A 17,428-nucleotide genomic window follows, 5' to 3' on the forward strand; every position below is an offset into this window, starting at 1 on the left:
TTGGGAAGGAAAAGAGAGCGAAAGTTTTGAGCGATATCAAGGACATCAATACTAGTCCATCAACTCAGACTGACCAACACGTCCTACCAAACAATGCAGGCTTTAGATCTTACAGGTCATTTTCAGATGTATCTTGCCCTGCTTCCTATTTCCAACCTCAACTTGAAGCAGCCGCAGTTTGAAATTCACATCTCACAGCTCTTATCTGTTCTTGTACTTGTATATTCGATTGTCGTCGTCAACCTGTACAACACCATGTGTAACACTTAGGCCAGGCCGCCAGTTGGTCAGAAATTTTATTGTTTGTTTACATGCTAGGGATTCGCATTGTGAACTTTTGACATTGATATTGATCCGCCGGTCACGTGACCATCGAAACCACAATTTCAAAACAAGCATGAACGGAAGATACCGAAATGGCGTAAGAGTCGGTGTGCGCTAAATCGTCCAAGATCCATCTTTGTTTCTACCATCATGACCACCTAGATCATCGACGGCACTACCATAGCCCAGTAAGTCATTTGTTATCCACGTCCAGCCTGTCCTAATCAATCACGTGGTCTAGATCGATCCGCGATGATGTCGCGCAGAAAATTAAGGTGTTCCGAGCCCAGTACCCTCAGTTTCAGCCTCAGCTTGTAGTCGTGCAAGCTGGAGAGTGTCCCGATTCCACCACTTACATCCGTATGAAAGCTAAAGCTGCAGAGGAAGTCGGCATCAAGTTCAATCACGTCACATTCCCAGAAACGGCTATGGCAGAAGAGATCATCCAGGTCGTTAAGAAGCTTTCAGATGACGATGCTGTTGGCGGTGTTCATGTTCAGCTCCCTCTTGGGCCCAATGTCAATGCGGACGATACACGCGCTGTCACTGAGGCGGTTTCTCCCGAGAAAGATGTCGATGGGTAAGTTGTTTTCATGTGGGAAATCACTTTTTCTGAGAGATCCAGCTTCCATGCGTACAACATCGGTCACTTGTCTTTGCGTGCTGCTTCCCCGTTGTTCGTTCCATGTACTCCAGCAGCTGTTATTCGTTTGCTGGAGAACACTGGCGTATCCATCGCTGGTGCAAACACAGTCGTGCTCGGTCGCAGCGACATCGTCGGAAACCCCGTGGCTGCACTCCTGAGAAGTCGCAATGCAACTGTCACCCAATGCCACAGTCGCACCAAGAACGTTGAACAGATCGTCAGTTCCGTCTATTATCAGATATCATATCGCAACCGAGCAGCGCACCAGCGCACGAAAGCAGATGCCCTTGAATCCCCATGATGCACGATTGTCAGATTTTGTAACTTTCCACACATATGATGAGAATATTGCAATTCTAGATTGCCAACTGGCAAATCACCGTCGCAAATTCAAGCTTAGGCAACAAATGACCATGATGCACAATTGTTATAGAGGTATTGTAATGTCTCACACACATGACGAGGATGTTGCAATTTTAGATTGCCAACTGCAAGCGACCATCACAAATTCAAGCGCAGGTAGCAGATGATCATTGTTCAGGAGAGATGCTAGCCTTCCTTCATTGATTTATCTATAAGTGCCACAGTTGTGAGACATGCATGTCTTCATCGGAATTACAATTTTCTTGTCGTTCGATGTCGAAATGCTTGCGCTTAGGTATTGCTTTGTATTTGGATACAATTTGTGGATACTTTGTACGGTTTTGCCAAAAATATCTATGAAAAACATCGCCAGCCCGATTTCGTGATGCATAAGTTTGCGCCGAGAGCGTGAACGTGCGTGCTTACAAAGCACAAGTAGCGGACTTAAGTTTTAAGTTTCAAAGAGAAAACATATAATATAAAAGAGATGTACCTAGGAGATCCCCTATAATTAACATCTTGCGCTCACGCGAAATTGTCTGATCCAAACAATTCTATTCATCTACACCTCATATCCAATACTCGTAATCTAATTTACAATAGGTTATGAGCCCTGGAGTGCGCAAATAAATATCTATCTATTATATCAGAAGAGATCTAACAAAAAATCAAACCCCTAAAATGGCGGACCAATCTACTGGTTCATTGTTGACGTCATTATATCGGATCAAACACCTTAATGACACCAACTGGCTGGGATGGAAGCGCCGAGTCAAGGCGATCATGTTTGAGAAAGGAATAGAAGGGTATGTCGAAGGTACCGTCCCCAAGCCTGCATGTGGTCCAGATCCTGTGTCGGCACAGAGGGATGCTGATATTGCAAAGTGGGAGATGCAAGACCGTAAGGCCCAGACTGTGATTGAGCTGTCAATAAGTGATAGCCAAATGATTCACTTAGCTGGAGCCAAGACGGCAAAAGACATGTGGGATCAATTGAAAATTGTGAAGGAATCACGAGGTAAACAAGCGATCACCACATGGCGGTGAAAGTTCTATAGAACGGTCGCCGATGAAGGCGATGACGTCCCCACGCATGTCAAAAATATGAGGGAAATTCAAGAAACCTTACATATGATGGGAAGTCTGGTGACGGAAGAAGACTTCTGCACCGTACTCATTTCATCGTTACCGGAATCTTGGGACACCTTCACCACGACGTACCAGATCAGGATGGGTGATATGAAGACGATCATGTCACATGAGTTAATCTCCCTTATCTTGGAGGAGAACTCGCGACGAAATGAAAAAGATGTGAAAGGAAAAGGAAAGGAGAGTGCGCTCATTGTAAAAGGAAAGAATTTAAGTAAAAAGAAATTGTGAAGACGTGAAGAAGTGCCGGATCTGTAAAAATTCCGGCCATACCGAAGCTGAGTGTTGGTTCAAGGATAAGCAATGCTCTAACTGCGGAAAAGCGGGACATACTAGAGAGAATTGCTGGAGCAAAGGAGGAGGAAAGGCGGGGCAAGGCCCGTCTAAGTTTCCTCTCAAAAAGTGCATCAAAAATGACAACGCTCACGTCGTTGATGACGTAGAAGATGTTGCAAAAGAAGCACAATATGAAGAGGAAGATGTTGCCTTTTTTGGCGAAGAGATGCAGGTCGAGCCAATCGAGGTCGAGAACCAGACAGTAGTCGAGGTCAATGATCAGGTCGAAGACGAAGACCATATTAATGTATCTAATAATAGTGATGAATACGAGAAGCTTAGCTATTATGATTGGCTGGCAGACTCAGGAACGACATCACATATTACTAAGATTCGATCCGCAATGACGGATTATGTTCCATTAACGGATCACAAAGTCAGCGGGATATCTAATGAATCCCTTAAGGCTGAGGGACGTGGAACAGTCGAACTAGTAAGTACGGTAAATAAGCAGCAGGTAACCTGCAAGCTTAAAAATGTACTATATGTACCGCGTGCCTCAAACAATCTTCTATCTATCACGCGCCTAGATAGAGAGGGAGGACATGCCATAATGGGTAACGGCGTAGTAACCTTAAAAGTGTGCGGAGGACGCACAATAGCCAAAGGGAAGCTTCAAAACGGGTTGTATTTATTAAACTCTCGGGCTAAGTTACATCCAATAACTAAAATATATACTACTCAAGATGAAAAACCTGTAGATTGGCTTACCTGGCACAAAAGGTATGGGCATATAGCCTTTAGCGGTTTAAAACGACTGCACAAAGAAAAATTAGTTGAAGGTATGAATATTGATGAGAACTCACCTATGCCGCAGTGTGAAGCCTGTATTCAGGCAAAGCAAACGCGTGATTCATTTCCGCGTAAGGCTGATGATCGTTCTGGATCGATCGGAGAACTCACACACAGTGATGTGTGGGGTCCAGCCAGAGTACAGTCAATTGGCGGATCTAAATATTATATTTCATTTATCGACGACTGTTCCCGTAGGACCAGCGTCGAATTCATGAAAAATAAAAATGAAGCTTCCACCAAAGTAAAGCAATATGCGATGTACCTTAAGAAGCGCTGGCAAAACCAACCGAAAAAGTTCTGAGTCGATAACGGAACAGAATATGTGAATAACGATCTAAAAACCTGGTGTAAGAACGAAGGGATTGAGCTAGAGACAACTGCACCGTACTCACCTGAGCAAAATGGAGTCTCTGAAAGACTCAACCAAACGTTAATAGAATTAGCTAGGGCAATGTTGATCGAAAAAGACTTACCAGAGTCTTTATGGGCAGAAGCAGTATCTCATGCTGCTTATATCTGAAATCACGCACCGACGCGAGCGCTGCAAGGCGCAACACCGGAAGAGCTATGGAATGGTAAGAAGCCGAATATAACTCACCTACAGGAATTTGGTACACCGGTATACGTGCTACAAGAAGGCACCACTCAATCTAAGATGAGCCCAAAGTCAGTAAAGCAGATCTTTGTAGGATTTGCAGACGGATCTCGAGCCATCAAATATTATAATACCCGTACTCACCAAGTTCGAGTGTCAAGGAACTATAAGTTCCTGACACAAATCGTGCCAAGCACATCTGATGCACAGTGCGAGGGGGAGTTGGATAGGATGGACATGCAGTCATCAGAAACTGACGCAGTATCACCTACAAAAGGACAAGAAGACCATCAAAAACAAAATCAGCGTGATGATCTGATGGGAGAAGACGAGAACTCACCCTTAAAAAGGAAATGTCCTCCCGAAGATGAAATGATGCCTAGAAAATCTAAAAGACAAACGGTAAGACACGACTACCAACAATTAAATGACCCAGAGCCAGAATGGGCTTACCTCGAGTATGAACGCCATGAGCTTGAGGAAGAACTCTATGAAGAGGATGTAGTTCTCGCGGCCTTTGTTGAAAATGGCAGCTTCGAACCACACGAGCCTAGATCATTGAAAGAAGCACAATCATCAGATGACTGGCCGAAGTGGGAAGAAGCAGTGCGAACAAAACTCACCCAATTAGAGCAAATGGGCACCTGGGAATTGGTAGATCCTCCGAAAGATCGCACCCTAGTAGGGAACAAATGGGTCCTCATAAAGAAAACTAATAAAGAGGGAGAAGTGGTCAAATATAAGGCACAGTTAGTAGCCAAAGGGTACTCACAAATACCGGGCATGGATTATACAGATACCTTTGCCCCGGTAGTACGCCTTGAGACGATACGTTCAGTTATGTCCACAGCCGCATCCCTTGATTGGGAAATTCAGCAAATGGATGTAAAAGGGGCGTACCTTAACGGCATATTAAAAGAAGAAGTATATATGGAGCAACCCAAGGGCTACAATGATGGGACCGGCCAAGTATGTAGACTACGAAAAACCCTCTATGGGATAAAACAGTCGGGCCGAGAATGGAACCTAGAGCTAAATAGCCGTCTGACAAGTATCAGATTCAAACGATTGAAATCTGATCCATGCACATACATCAGAAAGACCGCGGAAGGAACGGAAATAATTACCGTATGGGTCGATGACCTATTATTATTCGCGGATCACTCAAGTCTGATGGATGGATTAAAAGGGCAATTAAAAAATATCCTTGATGTTACTGACTAAGGAGAACCGAGGAAAATTGTTGGGATTGAGATCACACGAGATAGACCTACAAGGTCAATCCGACTCACACAGACCAAATATATTGAGTCTATCCTAGCAAAACAAGGACCCAGTCATGTAATTCAGTAGGAATGCCACTAGATCCGGGGGTTGCACTTGAGAAAGAAGCGACTGATGGAGAAGGCAACCGAAGTAACGGGTATGCATTTTTGATCGGATCGTTGATGTATTTGGCGGTAACCACGCGTCCGGATATAGCATATGCTATACAAAGACTTAGCTCGTTTCTGGGTAGCAGCAAAACGTGTTCTAAGATACTTAGCTGGAACGCGAGAACTAGGAATAAAATATCAAAGTACTAAGGCACACGACCAAAGCCAAATTCGATTTGTCGGATGGTCGGATGCAGATTATGCTAACGACCCGAGAGATCAGATATCTATATCAGGATATGTTTTTAAACTAGGAGGCGGAGCGATCACATGGAGTTCAAAGAAGCAAAACGCAGTCACACTTTCGTCAACGGAAGCAGAATATGCTGCGATGGCTCACGCTGCACGTGAAGCTGTATGGCTTCGAAATTTATTTGAGGAATTAAATTTACCTCAAAATGATCCAACCGTTCTTCACGGTGATAACATGTCCGCATTAGTGATTGCGCGAGATCCACAGTACCACGCGAGATCTAAACACTTTGATGTGAAAGATCACTACATCAGACAGAAAATTCAAGATCGGGTAATTCACGATCAATACTGTCGCACTGATGAGATGATAGCAGATATATTAACGAAGCCACTACATAAGCCGAAACATTGGAAATTTACTAATGATCTAGGCATGTTCTCGGCTTGAGGGGGAGTGTTGAGTTATACAAGCCGAAAAACATAAGTTTGCGCCGAGAGCGTGAACGTGCGTGCTTACAAAGCACAAGTAGCGGACTTAAGTTTTAAGTTTCAAAGAGAAAACATATAATATAAAAGAGATGTACCTAGGAGATCCCCTATGATTAACATCTTGCGCTCACGCGAAATCGTCTGATCCAAACAATTCTATTCATCTACACCTCGTATCCAATACTCATAATCTAATTTACAATAGCCCCAGTAGACAGTATTGTAACGCCCGGCGTTCTTACAACTAAGCTATCACCTGGTGGCATTGCGCGGTGTCGGATCGTATTTTAAAAATGTTGATATTAATATGTTGCGCTGTCGCCACATATGCGCTCTTTGAAACAGGATGGTGTACTACTCAGCATGATAAACCTGGTCATGAGTTGCCGGGTGGTCACCCATGCATAAAGCCTATCCAGTGAGGGGAACAGAAGAGGAGTATGTCCATGATCAGTGTGCAAGAAAGGCTGATCATCAAGTAGATCATTAACGTTTTTCGTCATGAACATGCATTGCATATAGTGCATCAGTGAACTGACCAAAACCTGAGATGGGCAAATATTACCTTATATAGTGGATAATCACCAGCATCCGTATAATTTTGCCATGGGCTATCACATTGTTATGCTTGACTTTATAGAGGACAAGGGAGTTTTTCATTGACGTGCGCAGGTTTGCAAATTGCCAAAAACTCATTGTTTAGTTCAACTCGAATTTGAGGTGGTAGGTGAGGCAAAAGCCAATGGTCCATCTCAATGAATCATGGCCACGACATTTGGATCAAGGTCCACAACTTGGAAGGTAAGCCCAAATATCAGTATCTTACAGACACCGACATTTTGTGCAATGACCGCAGAAGCACAGAATCATGTATTCATTTGGATCTTTTGACTGTCTGTGTTGTATGTATAGCTTTGTTCTACTGAATATTCATCGCTACTTCATGCAGTGTCGCTTTTACTTTTCATGGAAACAATAATTGACGCACTGATCGAACAAGAATCAACTATCTGCTACTCTGGACTTTGGGACTATTTGTGGGGAGGGGCAACACTCAGTCAAATTCAAGCTCCGACTGTGATTACCTGTTGCAGGTGTATGCCATAACAAACGGTCAAGAAATATATTACATGTTGCGGCTTGAAAACAGGATTTTGAGACAAGGGTTGTGACAAGACATAGGCATGAATTGACTGGTTGATTGTATTCTTGGTAACTGATTTCAAAAGGACGCGCTTCTGATAGCTCACACTCTCGATAGAAGCATTTGAACACGGGAATTTTCATTAAACTCTACCTAGAATACAACCAGCGAGTCATTTAATTGTCATCCCGATGATAACCTCCTTTACCATGTGATGTGGTATGATACTGGTGGAAAGTCTTTGAGTGCGCGGAGAACATGATTAGTAAGCGACATTGACGCGACGCGACACGTCACATTGCATACTCGAAGACATCCTGTAGGCCAATAATGTCAAAATTCTCCAAGTACAATCGTTGGAAACCATTGAAGAAGCGCCCCGCAGCTCAGATGCAAGTCACTGCATTGATGAAGTCCCACACAACTTACCAACATGCACAAAACAAGGAGAATATTGCTCCTCTGGCAACAACTTCTTCCCCTGCATCTGCAATATCAAATACACGGCTTGAACGAGAGAAGAAGCGCAAGAATACCTACCAGAGCCGCTATAGGAATGAGAAACAATGTCACGAACGTACTAAATCTCGCACCAACAAACTCCAGTCACATTTGGATGAAGCACGAGCATCCATGACCGAAGCATCCTCGCAAGTGCAGACAACTCAAAATGCTCTCACCACTACACAGCATGAGATGAGACACTTGCAAGCATGCAATGAGGTGCTCACCAGGCACAATCGTGCTCTTGCTATGTGAGCATCTCGAGCCCCTCTGCAAAAGCACATGCCGTGGACAAAGCCCTCGCACGCACTGCTGTACAATCCGAGCAGAGGGATACCTTCTCGCTGAAGGAAAAGAATGTGATTACGGACGAGGTCCGTGACATGATTTGCGAACTGGTAGCAAAACACGACGTACCTGTGTCAAGTGTTCAAGACATCATTTGCACTGTTGCGAGCTGTCTCCGAAAGACTGTTGACAGCAGCATCAGCACACGGAGTATTCGTCGTGTAGTCCAGGAGGCAGAGGTTGCAGCCGAGGTTCAAATGGTGGACGAAATTATGCAAGTTGATGGTGTGTAAATTTAACCTGGCCATTGATGTGTTAGGCTAAAATTTTATGAAGGTGTCACATTAAGTGGTGATGGAATGTCTCACAAGAATATCAACTACCAGTCCCATCATATCACGTACACTTCTCGTCATGGTGCCGGTATCACACGCTTTGCCGGGATTCAGCACAAGGTTAATCACACGAGCGAGACCCAGCTGCAAGGGTGGAAGGACATGATACACAAGATGTGTACTGTATACAATGAGTGTATGGTTGGGAATATGGCAGACCCAAGGGAACTGGTCACCAAGGTCAAGGTTGATGGATCATGCCGAGGATCAGAAGAAACTTGTCCGACTTTTCAGAGAATGGAAGGAAGCGTGTGAGAGAGAAGTTCGGGGTGAATGAGCTCTGGCCACTTTACCCCCTGATGATGTTGTTGCCCTCTTATGGCAGATGACAGATGGGGCAATTGTCACTGTGGGAGGAATTGAAGGCTGGGAAGCACTGCCTGCTGAAGAACGAGATCGACGCTCATCTGAAGCTCAGGTCCAGCTTCATGCAAAGATTGGCCAGGAGCGATTTTCTATGCTTACGACGGCCGAACAGGAATCTATAGATTTCTTCGTGTGGGGAGGATGCTGCATGCACAAGGACCTGAATGCCGTCAAGGGTGGAAATACTCGCATGCGGGCTTGGTGGGCACTTAACGACGTCGATGGACCAGCTCTGTTGATGAACCGCGACAATGCAGCTGCAGCATCAGGAGGGCCATCTACTGCACAGGCTCGTGCTGTACGTGTTTCCCAAGGGGGAGCTGCCAAAGCACTGGCACTTGCAGGATCAGTTTTCCATCACAAAGACGACAAGAAGGGTCAGCAAGATTCTCTTCGATTTTTCCTTGAAGCACAACTTGGGTACTTCTCGCCTTGGCCAGATACAAGCAACACCCACTACCACAGTAATTGTGATGGTGCCGGCGAGTGGATTGTCCATGAGGACTTATATATTGTCTACCTCCAAATCATCATGGACCGGAAGGATGCCCGCACGCACACAAACATCGAACAAAACATCTATTGTGCCTTCCGATGCGACAAAACGAAGCAGGAGATGGCCTGTTTCAGCACGTGGGGACAGTGCATCAGTCACCCCTACTTCCGTGCTGTCTGTAATTCCTTGGGCAATATTCTTGACCTTGGCCCGCTCCACGAACAGCTCATTGCCCACATTAAAAAGCTCATTGACAACGTCGAGCTCGTCTTTGGTACAGACACCACATACGAAACTGCGGCATTTGATGGACAGCCGTTCGAATGGCCCGAAGCTTTTTATATCATTCAGTGTATTGCCCGGAACACTACAAAATACCCTCACCTTTGTTCGCTTTTTGTTGCTTTCCTGGAAGGAGCACTCGAGACTCTTATTCGTTTTTGTCGAGAGTTTGCTGCCAATGGTGTAATCGCGCACACATCACCAGAGACTCGAAAGCTAGCTCGCATGAACACGACGAACGACGCGAACAAGGGTGCATTAGGGACTCTTTGAGTTTCGATGCGACGTGCACCTCGAATGTCCCTGGCCCACTTCAATGCTCGTCTGAAATACAAAAAGAATCAGACAGGTATGTACATGAAGACGGTGCTTGGTCCAAATGCACGCAAATACTTGCGCAAAAAAGCTCGTATTAATGATGCTGCTGGAGCGGAGAAGAAACACCGACTTGCACAGGTGAAATATGATAACTGGGTGGTACACCGGAACCGCGAGATTGATGCGAAGAGGAAGAAACATCGTGAAGCATCATCAGCCAAACTCGCGGCAGTTGTACCTCGTGTAACACCGGATGAAATTGCGAAGATGCGTGTTGTCGATGTCGACTTGCAGATTCGGTGGCATCGTCAGTTTGATGTGGAAGTGCCTCCAGCCAAGCATCTAAAAGGGAAGAATGGACCGGAAAAGAAGGCTATTTTGACAGCTGCTGTGGGCCGGTACGTCTGTGGTGGGGTCGGACCCAAGATCCTGGACGAGAATGTGATGGATGGGCAACAGGAGGATGCAGAGTGTGCAATGGGTGACTCTGATGATGAAGAAGGCTTGTAGTAAGGTCATTCTGGACTTTCATTACTCGTATAATGCTTACAATGTTCCAAAACATAATCTTGGTACTTCCGCGCACCTATTGTGCTTTGTATATCACCGTCGTATATACCTTTACCCTCCTTTGATTTTGTTGACCATGTATTCGGACGTTATTCGCTTACATAATGTCACACTTTTTTTGACGTGGCTGCCCCTCCCCACTATTTGCTCTGGATGTGTAATTTTTGTCAGTTGGGAATGATTGGCTAATCTGTATGAAACAGCTCTAGATTTGTATTGACATTGTGTTCTCATGGCATAGTCTCCTGACCAGAGCATCGACAACATTGAGTCACAGTTCACCTTGGCACCCCGTTTACCTTTTCATAGATGTTTGATCCTGCTGCGCAATCGTCGGGAGAATTGAGTGTCTTTACTAGCTACAACAATACTTTTGGATGCAGACATAAGCAAATAGAACATAATGACTATCCCACGTGCAATGAATGAGGCTGCAACGGCGATATGTTTTACAATAGCGGTGACCTCGCAGGAGTAGACCTCATCATTCTCACCTCGCATTGTCCATAAGATCACGTGTCGGTTCACGCTGTTTAAGTAATCAGCTGTGTTCCCATTTGGAAACCTAAGTTATTGCATTGGGCAATGCAACAATATTGTTGTCACTGGGCGATACCAGGGATATATGACAACATCTCAATATATATGTCATGAAGGCTGAAAACATCAGAACAAAGAGCATATCTTGGCTATCCCACTTGTCACGAGCCTGGCTGTGATTTCGGTATGTTTGATAATTATCGTCACCTCGCATGTCAATAATTTTTGCCCACAAGCGGAACAAAGACCAGTACATGCACATGTCTCCACCGTCGCACTGCATTTGGTCACATCTCACATGTTTACTTTCTGCGTTGCAAGCGAAGGGATGCGCAGAAATTTCTATCACCCCGTATGCATTACCTTCTTCTCTTTTGAGCGGAATGATATGTGGAAAAAAAAGGCATCACCACTGTTACACTATATTGTGTTATTGTGGCCTCTTATACTTTCCTTCTGCAATCTGAATGATGAGTAAGAAAAACAGATGTTTAACACTGTTGTGCTTCATGTTGTGACCTCGCATGCATGTTCTTTCTGTCTTTGATCGGACTGAAGGCTCATCTGTGCATTTATTTCCGATGTTGCTTTGCATTTGGTCACCTCGCATGTGTATACTGTCTGCGCTGCAAGCGGGGTGATGAGTAGAAACTTCCATCACCTCACACGTATATACATTTTTTCCGAGTGGAATGATAGAGTAGGAAATACAAACATTACCACTATCATGCTGCATTTCTTAGATTCAGCTTCAGAAAATACAAGCACGAAGATTCAAACCCACGGCCCCACCCGCCCCATTCATAACATGTCCACGAGATGCAAATAGCATCACAGATGCTGTCTCAGATGCTCGGCTTCCGGATTTTCACAAAGAGACAAGTCAACCATCACATTAGAATTGCAAGATACTACTGTATATAAATAACACCACATTATTGAATGTTGATATACGAAAGAAAAACAGGGATGACAGCAATGTAGAAGCTGCACTTGCACTAAAAATGGACTACTCTGAATCGAAAAGGGCATCATCCAGTCGTGCTCTCTGTGTTGTGAGAGCATTGACGGACATCCTAGCCTTTGCACCATCACTGAGCTCCACGCATCGACTTGTTCCGAAGACTTTTCTAAGAGGCGGAGATCAGTTAAGGACTGCTGAGTGTATAAAGAATGCACCTCGTCCACCATGCCAGGAGTCGCTTGACCCTCTGCTGCGCTGTTCGACCAGGGGGCCTTTTGAAGAAGTCTACGATGCTTTGCCAAAATAGTGTGTAGTCGAAGTCACCGTCAATCGAGCACCATGAGGTCACAGAAGACAGCGCAAACCGCAAGTTGTTGCATATTGTCATTCCATAAAAAATTAGAAATTATTGCTACTTACCTGACATGATACATATGCGATTGAGCGGGGCATGACAGTGTGCATCTCGATGATTTGTGCCACGTGTGTTTTGACTTTCTTGCTAGAATGGAAATTCTTCTTAGCACATCGGTTGGCTTCTATTATATTACACCTATGATTCCCACATATCTCAATTAGTTAAGTGGCCTCACGGCACTCTTTCTGCCACTTAATTAAGTCCCTCTGCATTCGTATGGAGCACCGGCGGTGCGCCCCAGCGGTGCGCCCCAGCTGGTTTCAGTCACTTATGTGTGTTTTCTCCAACAGCCTTTACTTCTCTTTCCGGTATGTCTTTCCCATGCCCGTTTTGGCCACCACGCCAATACAAACAATGCCGCCAATGCTGCCAAACAACGTGCTCATCGTTTACCACGATGAGCTCTCATATCCCGCCAAATACTACTATTTCTTTCTGCATTTTGGGGCAGTACACGAGGACTACAGGCCTCACTCTACTGATATATCAACGCACGAAGGCCTGGCTCTGCTTTCTGCACACGTGGCCCTCACAACCATTCAACACTCCGGCAGTCTTCGACTCTTCGTCTGGTGGTGCAATGACAGCACAAGTACCTCAGCGCTTTGACAGACCAAGCCTGGTGCTGCTTTCTGCACACGTGGCCCCTGCGACAGATCAACCAACTCTGTGGGAACATGTTCAACATTGCTGCGGTCTTTGACTCATTCATTTGCCAGTACAATGACCGCACAAGTACTTTAGCCTTTTGTGTGAGGGACTGTGAAGATTCCAAGGGTTATTGGGCTAATTATTGAGGCATGATACATAGACAGCGAGCTTGTACTACTTCAGACAGGATGAGCAAATGAAATGTAGGATATTGCCAAGCTATTCTATGTGTTTTCGGTGTCGGATTCAACATGCGCATTACTCTTTTTTGAACGCCGAGTCCCCTTCTTTGTTGGCCCACACCGTGCGCGGGTCCTTGACTCCAGTTCAGATTGGCCTTTCTCCGTGAGTTTCCGAGCACGTTTCGAACGTGAAGTGCCGGTAGACACATCTGCGGCCCTCTTACCACGGTTGGTCGCCACGACAAGAACATGCGCTTCACCAGCTATTGGAAGAGGAGTAGGCATGGGTGGAGTGGGAGGAAACTGTACCATGGGAGGTCCATTGTCAGAAGCGGCTGAAAGACAACATCAACACTGTTTATACAAGAGTAGATTATAAATATTTACCATGATCAAGCGCACGAAGCGCGGGATCCACCATTTCATCTGTGAATGAGGAGGGGCGCACATAAGGCTCTGACGAAGCCACACAAATGTTGGCCGGCTGTGTCAAATTGGGAGTGGGCAAGTTGGGTGGCATCGAGGGCTCCAGGTCAGGAGTGAGAGAGGGCTCGATATCAGGAGTGAGAGAGGGCTCGATATCAGGAGTGAGAGAGGGCTCGATATCAGGAGCGAGAGAGGGCTCGATATCAGGAGTGAGAGAGGGCTCGATATCAGGAGTGAGAGAGGGCTCGATATCAGGAGCGAGAGAGGGCTCGATATCAGGAGCGAGAGAGGGCTCGAGATCAGGAGTGAGAGTCTCTCCATCCTTGATACGACGCATCCGCTCTTTGGCTTCCTGTGGTGTTATTGTTACAAACTTACAGGTATTGGCCTGAATCGCAAGGACCACGTTCTCGAGGCTCTCGATGCCACCTTTCAGGTCAGAGGGATTGGCCCAGTAGGGGTGGTTCCATCCTACGAGCTTAACATGGTAGCGCTGGACAAGATCATTATAGCATTTGAATTCCATTACTGCCGCTGGATTATTCGTCACTTCGCCTGCAGTGAATCAGCGGATAATTTAAAACACAAAAAAACGGGGCTTACAAAGTGATACACGAAGACCATTTCGAATGGCAGCCTTCGCATTAGCAACACGCTGTCGATGATTAGCAGCTGTGTCTGGATTACAATAAAATTGAGCCATGCATACGGGAGAAAAATGTTAGGTACTAACTCATAATGAGGCCATTGGCCAGTATTGTGCTCTCGAAGTCGGTTGCCATTTGCGCGATGTCCTTGCGTAGATATAGACGAACAAAGTGTTCAGCCGCGGGGCTTGTGAAGAACGCCTTCGGCACCATGGTGAAGTCGGAAACACCACGAACCATAACGATGAAAGCTTCAGCGCCAACGCGTTCCTTGAGAGCTTCGAGCTTCATGAAGTATTAGTCAAACGCACAAGCAAATGTAACACGGCAAGTACACACCTCTTCTCTCACAAACTGGAAACTCCGGGAACATTCAGCAGAACGCGATTTAGCGGTGATATTTGGAGGACGATCCTGAGAGCTCTTTTTGACTTTATCAAAGTCAATTATAAGCTGTTCCTTCTCCTCAGTGGTAAGGCGGTGGTAGTCCGTTTTTTCCTTGACGAGATCGGCTATGTTCGACTTCTCACTGAAACTTTTATCTAGGACAGCCGTAGTTAGTGACGAGCACAGTAGTAGTACAATGGGGAAAAACTTACTGGCATTGTTCTCGATGCCTTTGAAGTGCATATAAGCATGCCAGGCACTTGTCTTGTTGTGTTTGCGGCGGTGGATAACAGAACCGAGTGACAACCGCTCAAGGTAGCGGCGTCGAGGTTGTTTGAACTTCGACGCCAACTCTGTGGCCTTCGCATGAATGTAATTTAGAACGGCCTGAATTTCTTGGTCCTCATCGAGGCGCTTAGCCTGTCGCCGCTCTGTCAGTTGCTGACGCACTTCTTTCGATACTTTGATATACGGGGCACGCGCCCGAGGAACCAACCGTCGAGGATTGTGTGAGCGAGCAGTTACTGGGAGCACCATCACAGTAATTCTGACGGTGAACGAGGTGACAGGCTGAGAGGTTGAATAGCATTATAAACGAATCATACAAGGTCAGATTAAAAAAAAAACAGTACAAAAAGTATTATGAGAGCGACACCTGAGAATCAGTCAACATAGCATTCCCGATGGCCTCCGCGTGCTCCCCCGAAATCTCAGCGAGCTCCTGCAATTTCATAATCCACCGCTTCGGAAGGAAATCTTTGCTGATTGATATGCAGACCCGATGAAAATGATCCGGGTAGCCTAGCTCTTCTAGGACTGCCTCCGTTTCAGTCCCATAAGGAAGAAGTGTCGGCACGTTATATTGCCGTGATTCAGAGGGGGACCTAGCAGCGATCAACATGGGTGTGATGGGTGTGGGTAGAGACCATCCAAAGGATGCGCTTTTGCCCTTTGTAGGAGTTGCAGGAGGGTAACATCTCTGAGCCTGGTCACTCATTGGAGGAGGGTAACGTCTATCGTCACTGTTCGATGGAGGGTAACGTCTATCGTCGCTGTTCGACGGAGGGTAACGTCTATTGTCGCTGTTTGACGGAGGGTGACGTCTCTTACCCTGGTCACTGCTCGAGGACTCACTGCTCGTGGACTGGTCGAGAACGGTAAGGGTCATTGGCTGAGGGATCAATTAGACAATAGTTCGAGTGAGAAAAACAAAAATTTACCTGACGTACACTCGTTGCCGATACGGCAGTCCTCCGACTCGGCTCCTCTTTGCGGATCAAATGACTCGTACTGACCCTCTCCATTGGCTGAGCGATCAATTAGACAATAGTTTGACTAAGAAATACAAAAATGTACCTGACGTACACTCGCTGCTTGTACGGCAATCCTCCGACTCGGCTCCTCTTTGGGGACCAGATGACTCGTGCTGACACTCTCCCGAGTATGCGTTAGTCGGATCTGAGTTGGCTTCCACGTGATTCTGCCATCGTAGACGGGCACGTATGATAAGATGGAGCCTGAACTCAGGAGACCTTCTAAAGAGCCTCGAGGACGTCCATGAAAAGTGAAGTGCGTTGATGATGGTGAGACGGGTGAGGGAACAAGAGGCATGACATCGGCTCGCCCTTTGCCTTTCGATGTTGTCTTGCCTTTCGAAGGCGTTTGAGAGCCACTGCTGTTCCAATTGTTCTGAATCCGATTTTCTGCAAAGGCTCGGGCTAAAGGTGTCGCATAGTCAGCGATAAAGAGTTGAGAAATTTGAGCGATGACCGAGTGAAGCTCGTGATGGTCCAAGAGCACTTTGGGATTGACATAAACTTCAGCCTTGAGGTTTTCAGGAGAGACGTCCAAGCCTGGAGATGTAGCGCCAGGATGATGCAGGACAATTGTTGAACCACCCGTCAACCTATCTAAGGCGGTGCACTGAACATGCGGTTCAGCAGAAGGAAAGGTGTGAATGAGAGGCGACACTTGCCAGGTCAAATATAGTGTGCAAGATCTGCTCTGCATGAGTCGCTCGAGCCCGCCAATTCTTTAACCTGTCCTGCTCTGTAGCTGGCTGAGTTTTAGAATACCCGGTGAGATAGTGTTGGCTAGTCAGTGCGTGAAAGCCGTTTGTCTGCTCTAGATGCCCATCATCACTGTGGAATCCGTGCGTAACCAAAGATAAGAGCGCAGAGTTCCAGCGACGGTCGTGTCCAGCAATTGAATTGAGATGTTCAGGGCAAGGAAGTAGAGCCTTGCACTCTTCAATGCCATTAAGTGTAGGAGATCTGTTGAATGCAGAGGATTTCCAGTCTAAGAGGTTAGAGGACATGATGGACAACGACTGAGATGACCTGGAGGTTGCAATGAGGCAATGGTGTTCGCTTATTTATGTAAGATCTGGCAGCGCAAATATCATCATGAACACGCTACAATTCAAGCTCACTGCAACAATGTATAATGCGAATGACTTACTGTGTTGCACATGATATATAACGACTCAGAACAGTAGTAGCTCACTCTATTAAGTACTGATT

General features: G+C 46.0%; 4 protein-coding genes across 4 annotated transcripts; 2 read left to right on the plus strand and 2 right to left on the minus strand.

The window, feature by feature from the left end:
• Positions 1–397: 397 nt before the first annotated feature.
• DEU56DRAFT_755011 (tetrahydrofolate dehydrogenase/cyclohydrolase) lies at positions 398–1,381 on the plus strand (the record flags this gene model as incomplete). The annotated part of the gene is made up of 5 exons (XM_041349876.1): positions 398–433; positions 487–512; positions 566–904; positions 950–1,187; positions 1,331–1,381. 5 exons carry the CDS (start codon positions 398–400, stop codon positions 1,379–1,381), a joined length of 690 nt encoding a protein of 229 aa, XP_041209861.1.
• A 6,421-nt stretch (positions 1,382–7,802) lies between these two features.
• Positions 7,803–10,631, plus strand: DEU56DRAFT_755013 (uncharacterized protein; the record flags this gene model as incomplete). The annotated part of the gene is made up of 5 exons (XM_041349877.1): positions 7,803–8,227; positions 8,404–8,549; positions 8,601–8,845; positions 8,985–10,056; positions 10,153–10,631. 5 exons carry the CDS (start codon positions 7,803–7,805, stop codon positions 10,629–10,631), a joined length of 2,367 nt encoding a protein of 788 aa, XP_041209862.1.
• Positions 10,632–12,379: 1,748 nt separating this feature from the next.
• Positions 12,380–12,583, minus strand: DEU56DRAFT_734428 (uncharacterized protein; the record flags this gene model as incomplete). Its single annotated transcript, XM_041348383.1, has 1 exon — positions 12,380–12,583. The coding sequence occupies one exon, from the start codon at positions 12,581–12,583 to the stop codon at positions 12,380–12,382; it is 204 nt and encodes a 67-aa protein (XP_041209863.1).
• A 1,236-nt stretch (positions 12,584–13,819) lies between these two features.
• On the minus strand, positions 13,820–17,223 carry DEU56DRAFT_734491 (uncharacterized protein; the record flags this gene model as incomplete). The annotated part of the gene is made up of 8 exons (XM_041348386.1): positions 13,820–14,427; positions 14,476–14,550; positions 14,606–14,804; positions 14,859–15,061; positions 15,119–15,347; positions 15,562–16,035; positions 16,272–16,829; positions 16,876–17,223. The coding sequence occupies 8 exons, from the start codon at positions 17,221–17,223 to the stop codon at positions 13,820–13,822; spliced, it is 2,694 nt and encodes an 897-aa protein (XP_041209864.1).
• Between the last annotated feature and the right edge of the window lie 205 nt (positions 17,224–17,428).

The sequence above is a fragment of the Suillus clintonianus genome, assembly GCF_016758775.1.
Source record: "Suillus clintonianus strain FC179 chromosome Unknown DEU56scaffold_25, whole genome shotgun sequence".
NCBI lineage: Eukaryota > Fungi > Basidiomycota > Agaricomycetes > Boletales > Suillaceae > Suillus > Suillus clintonianus.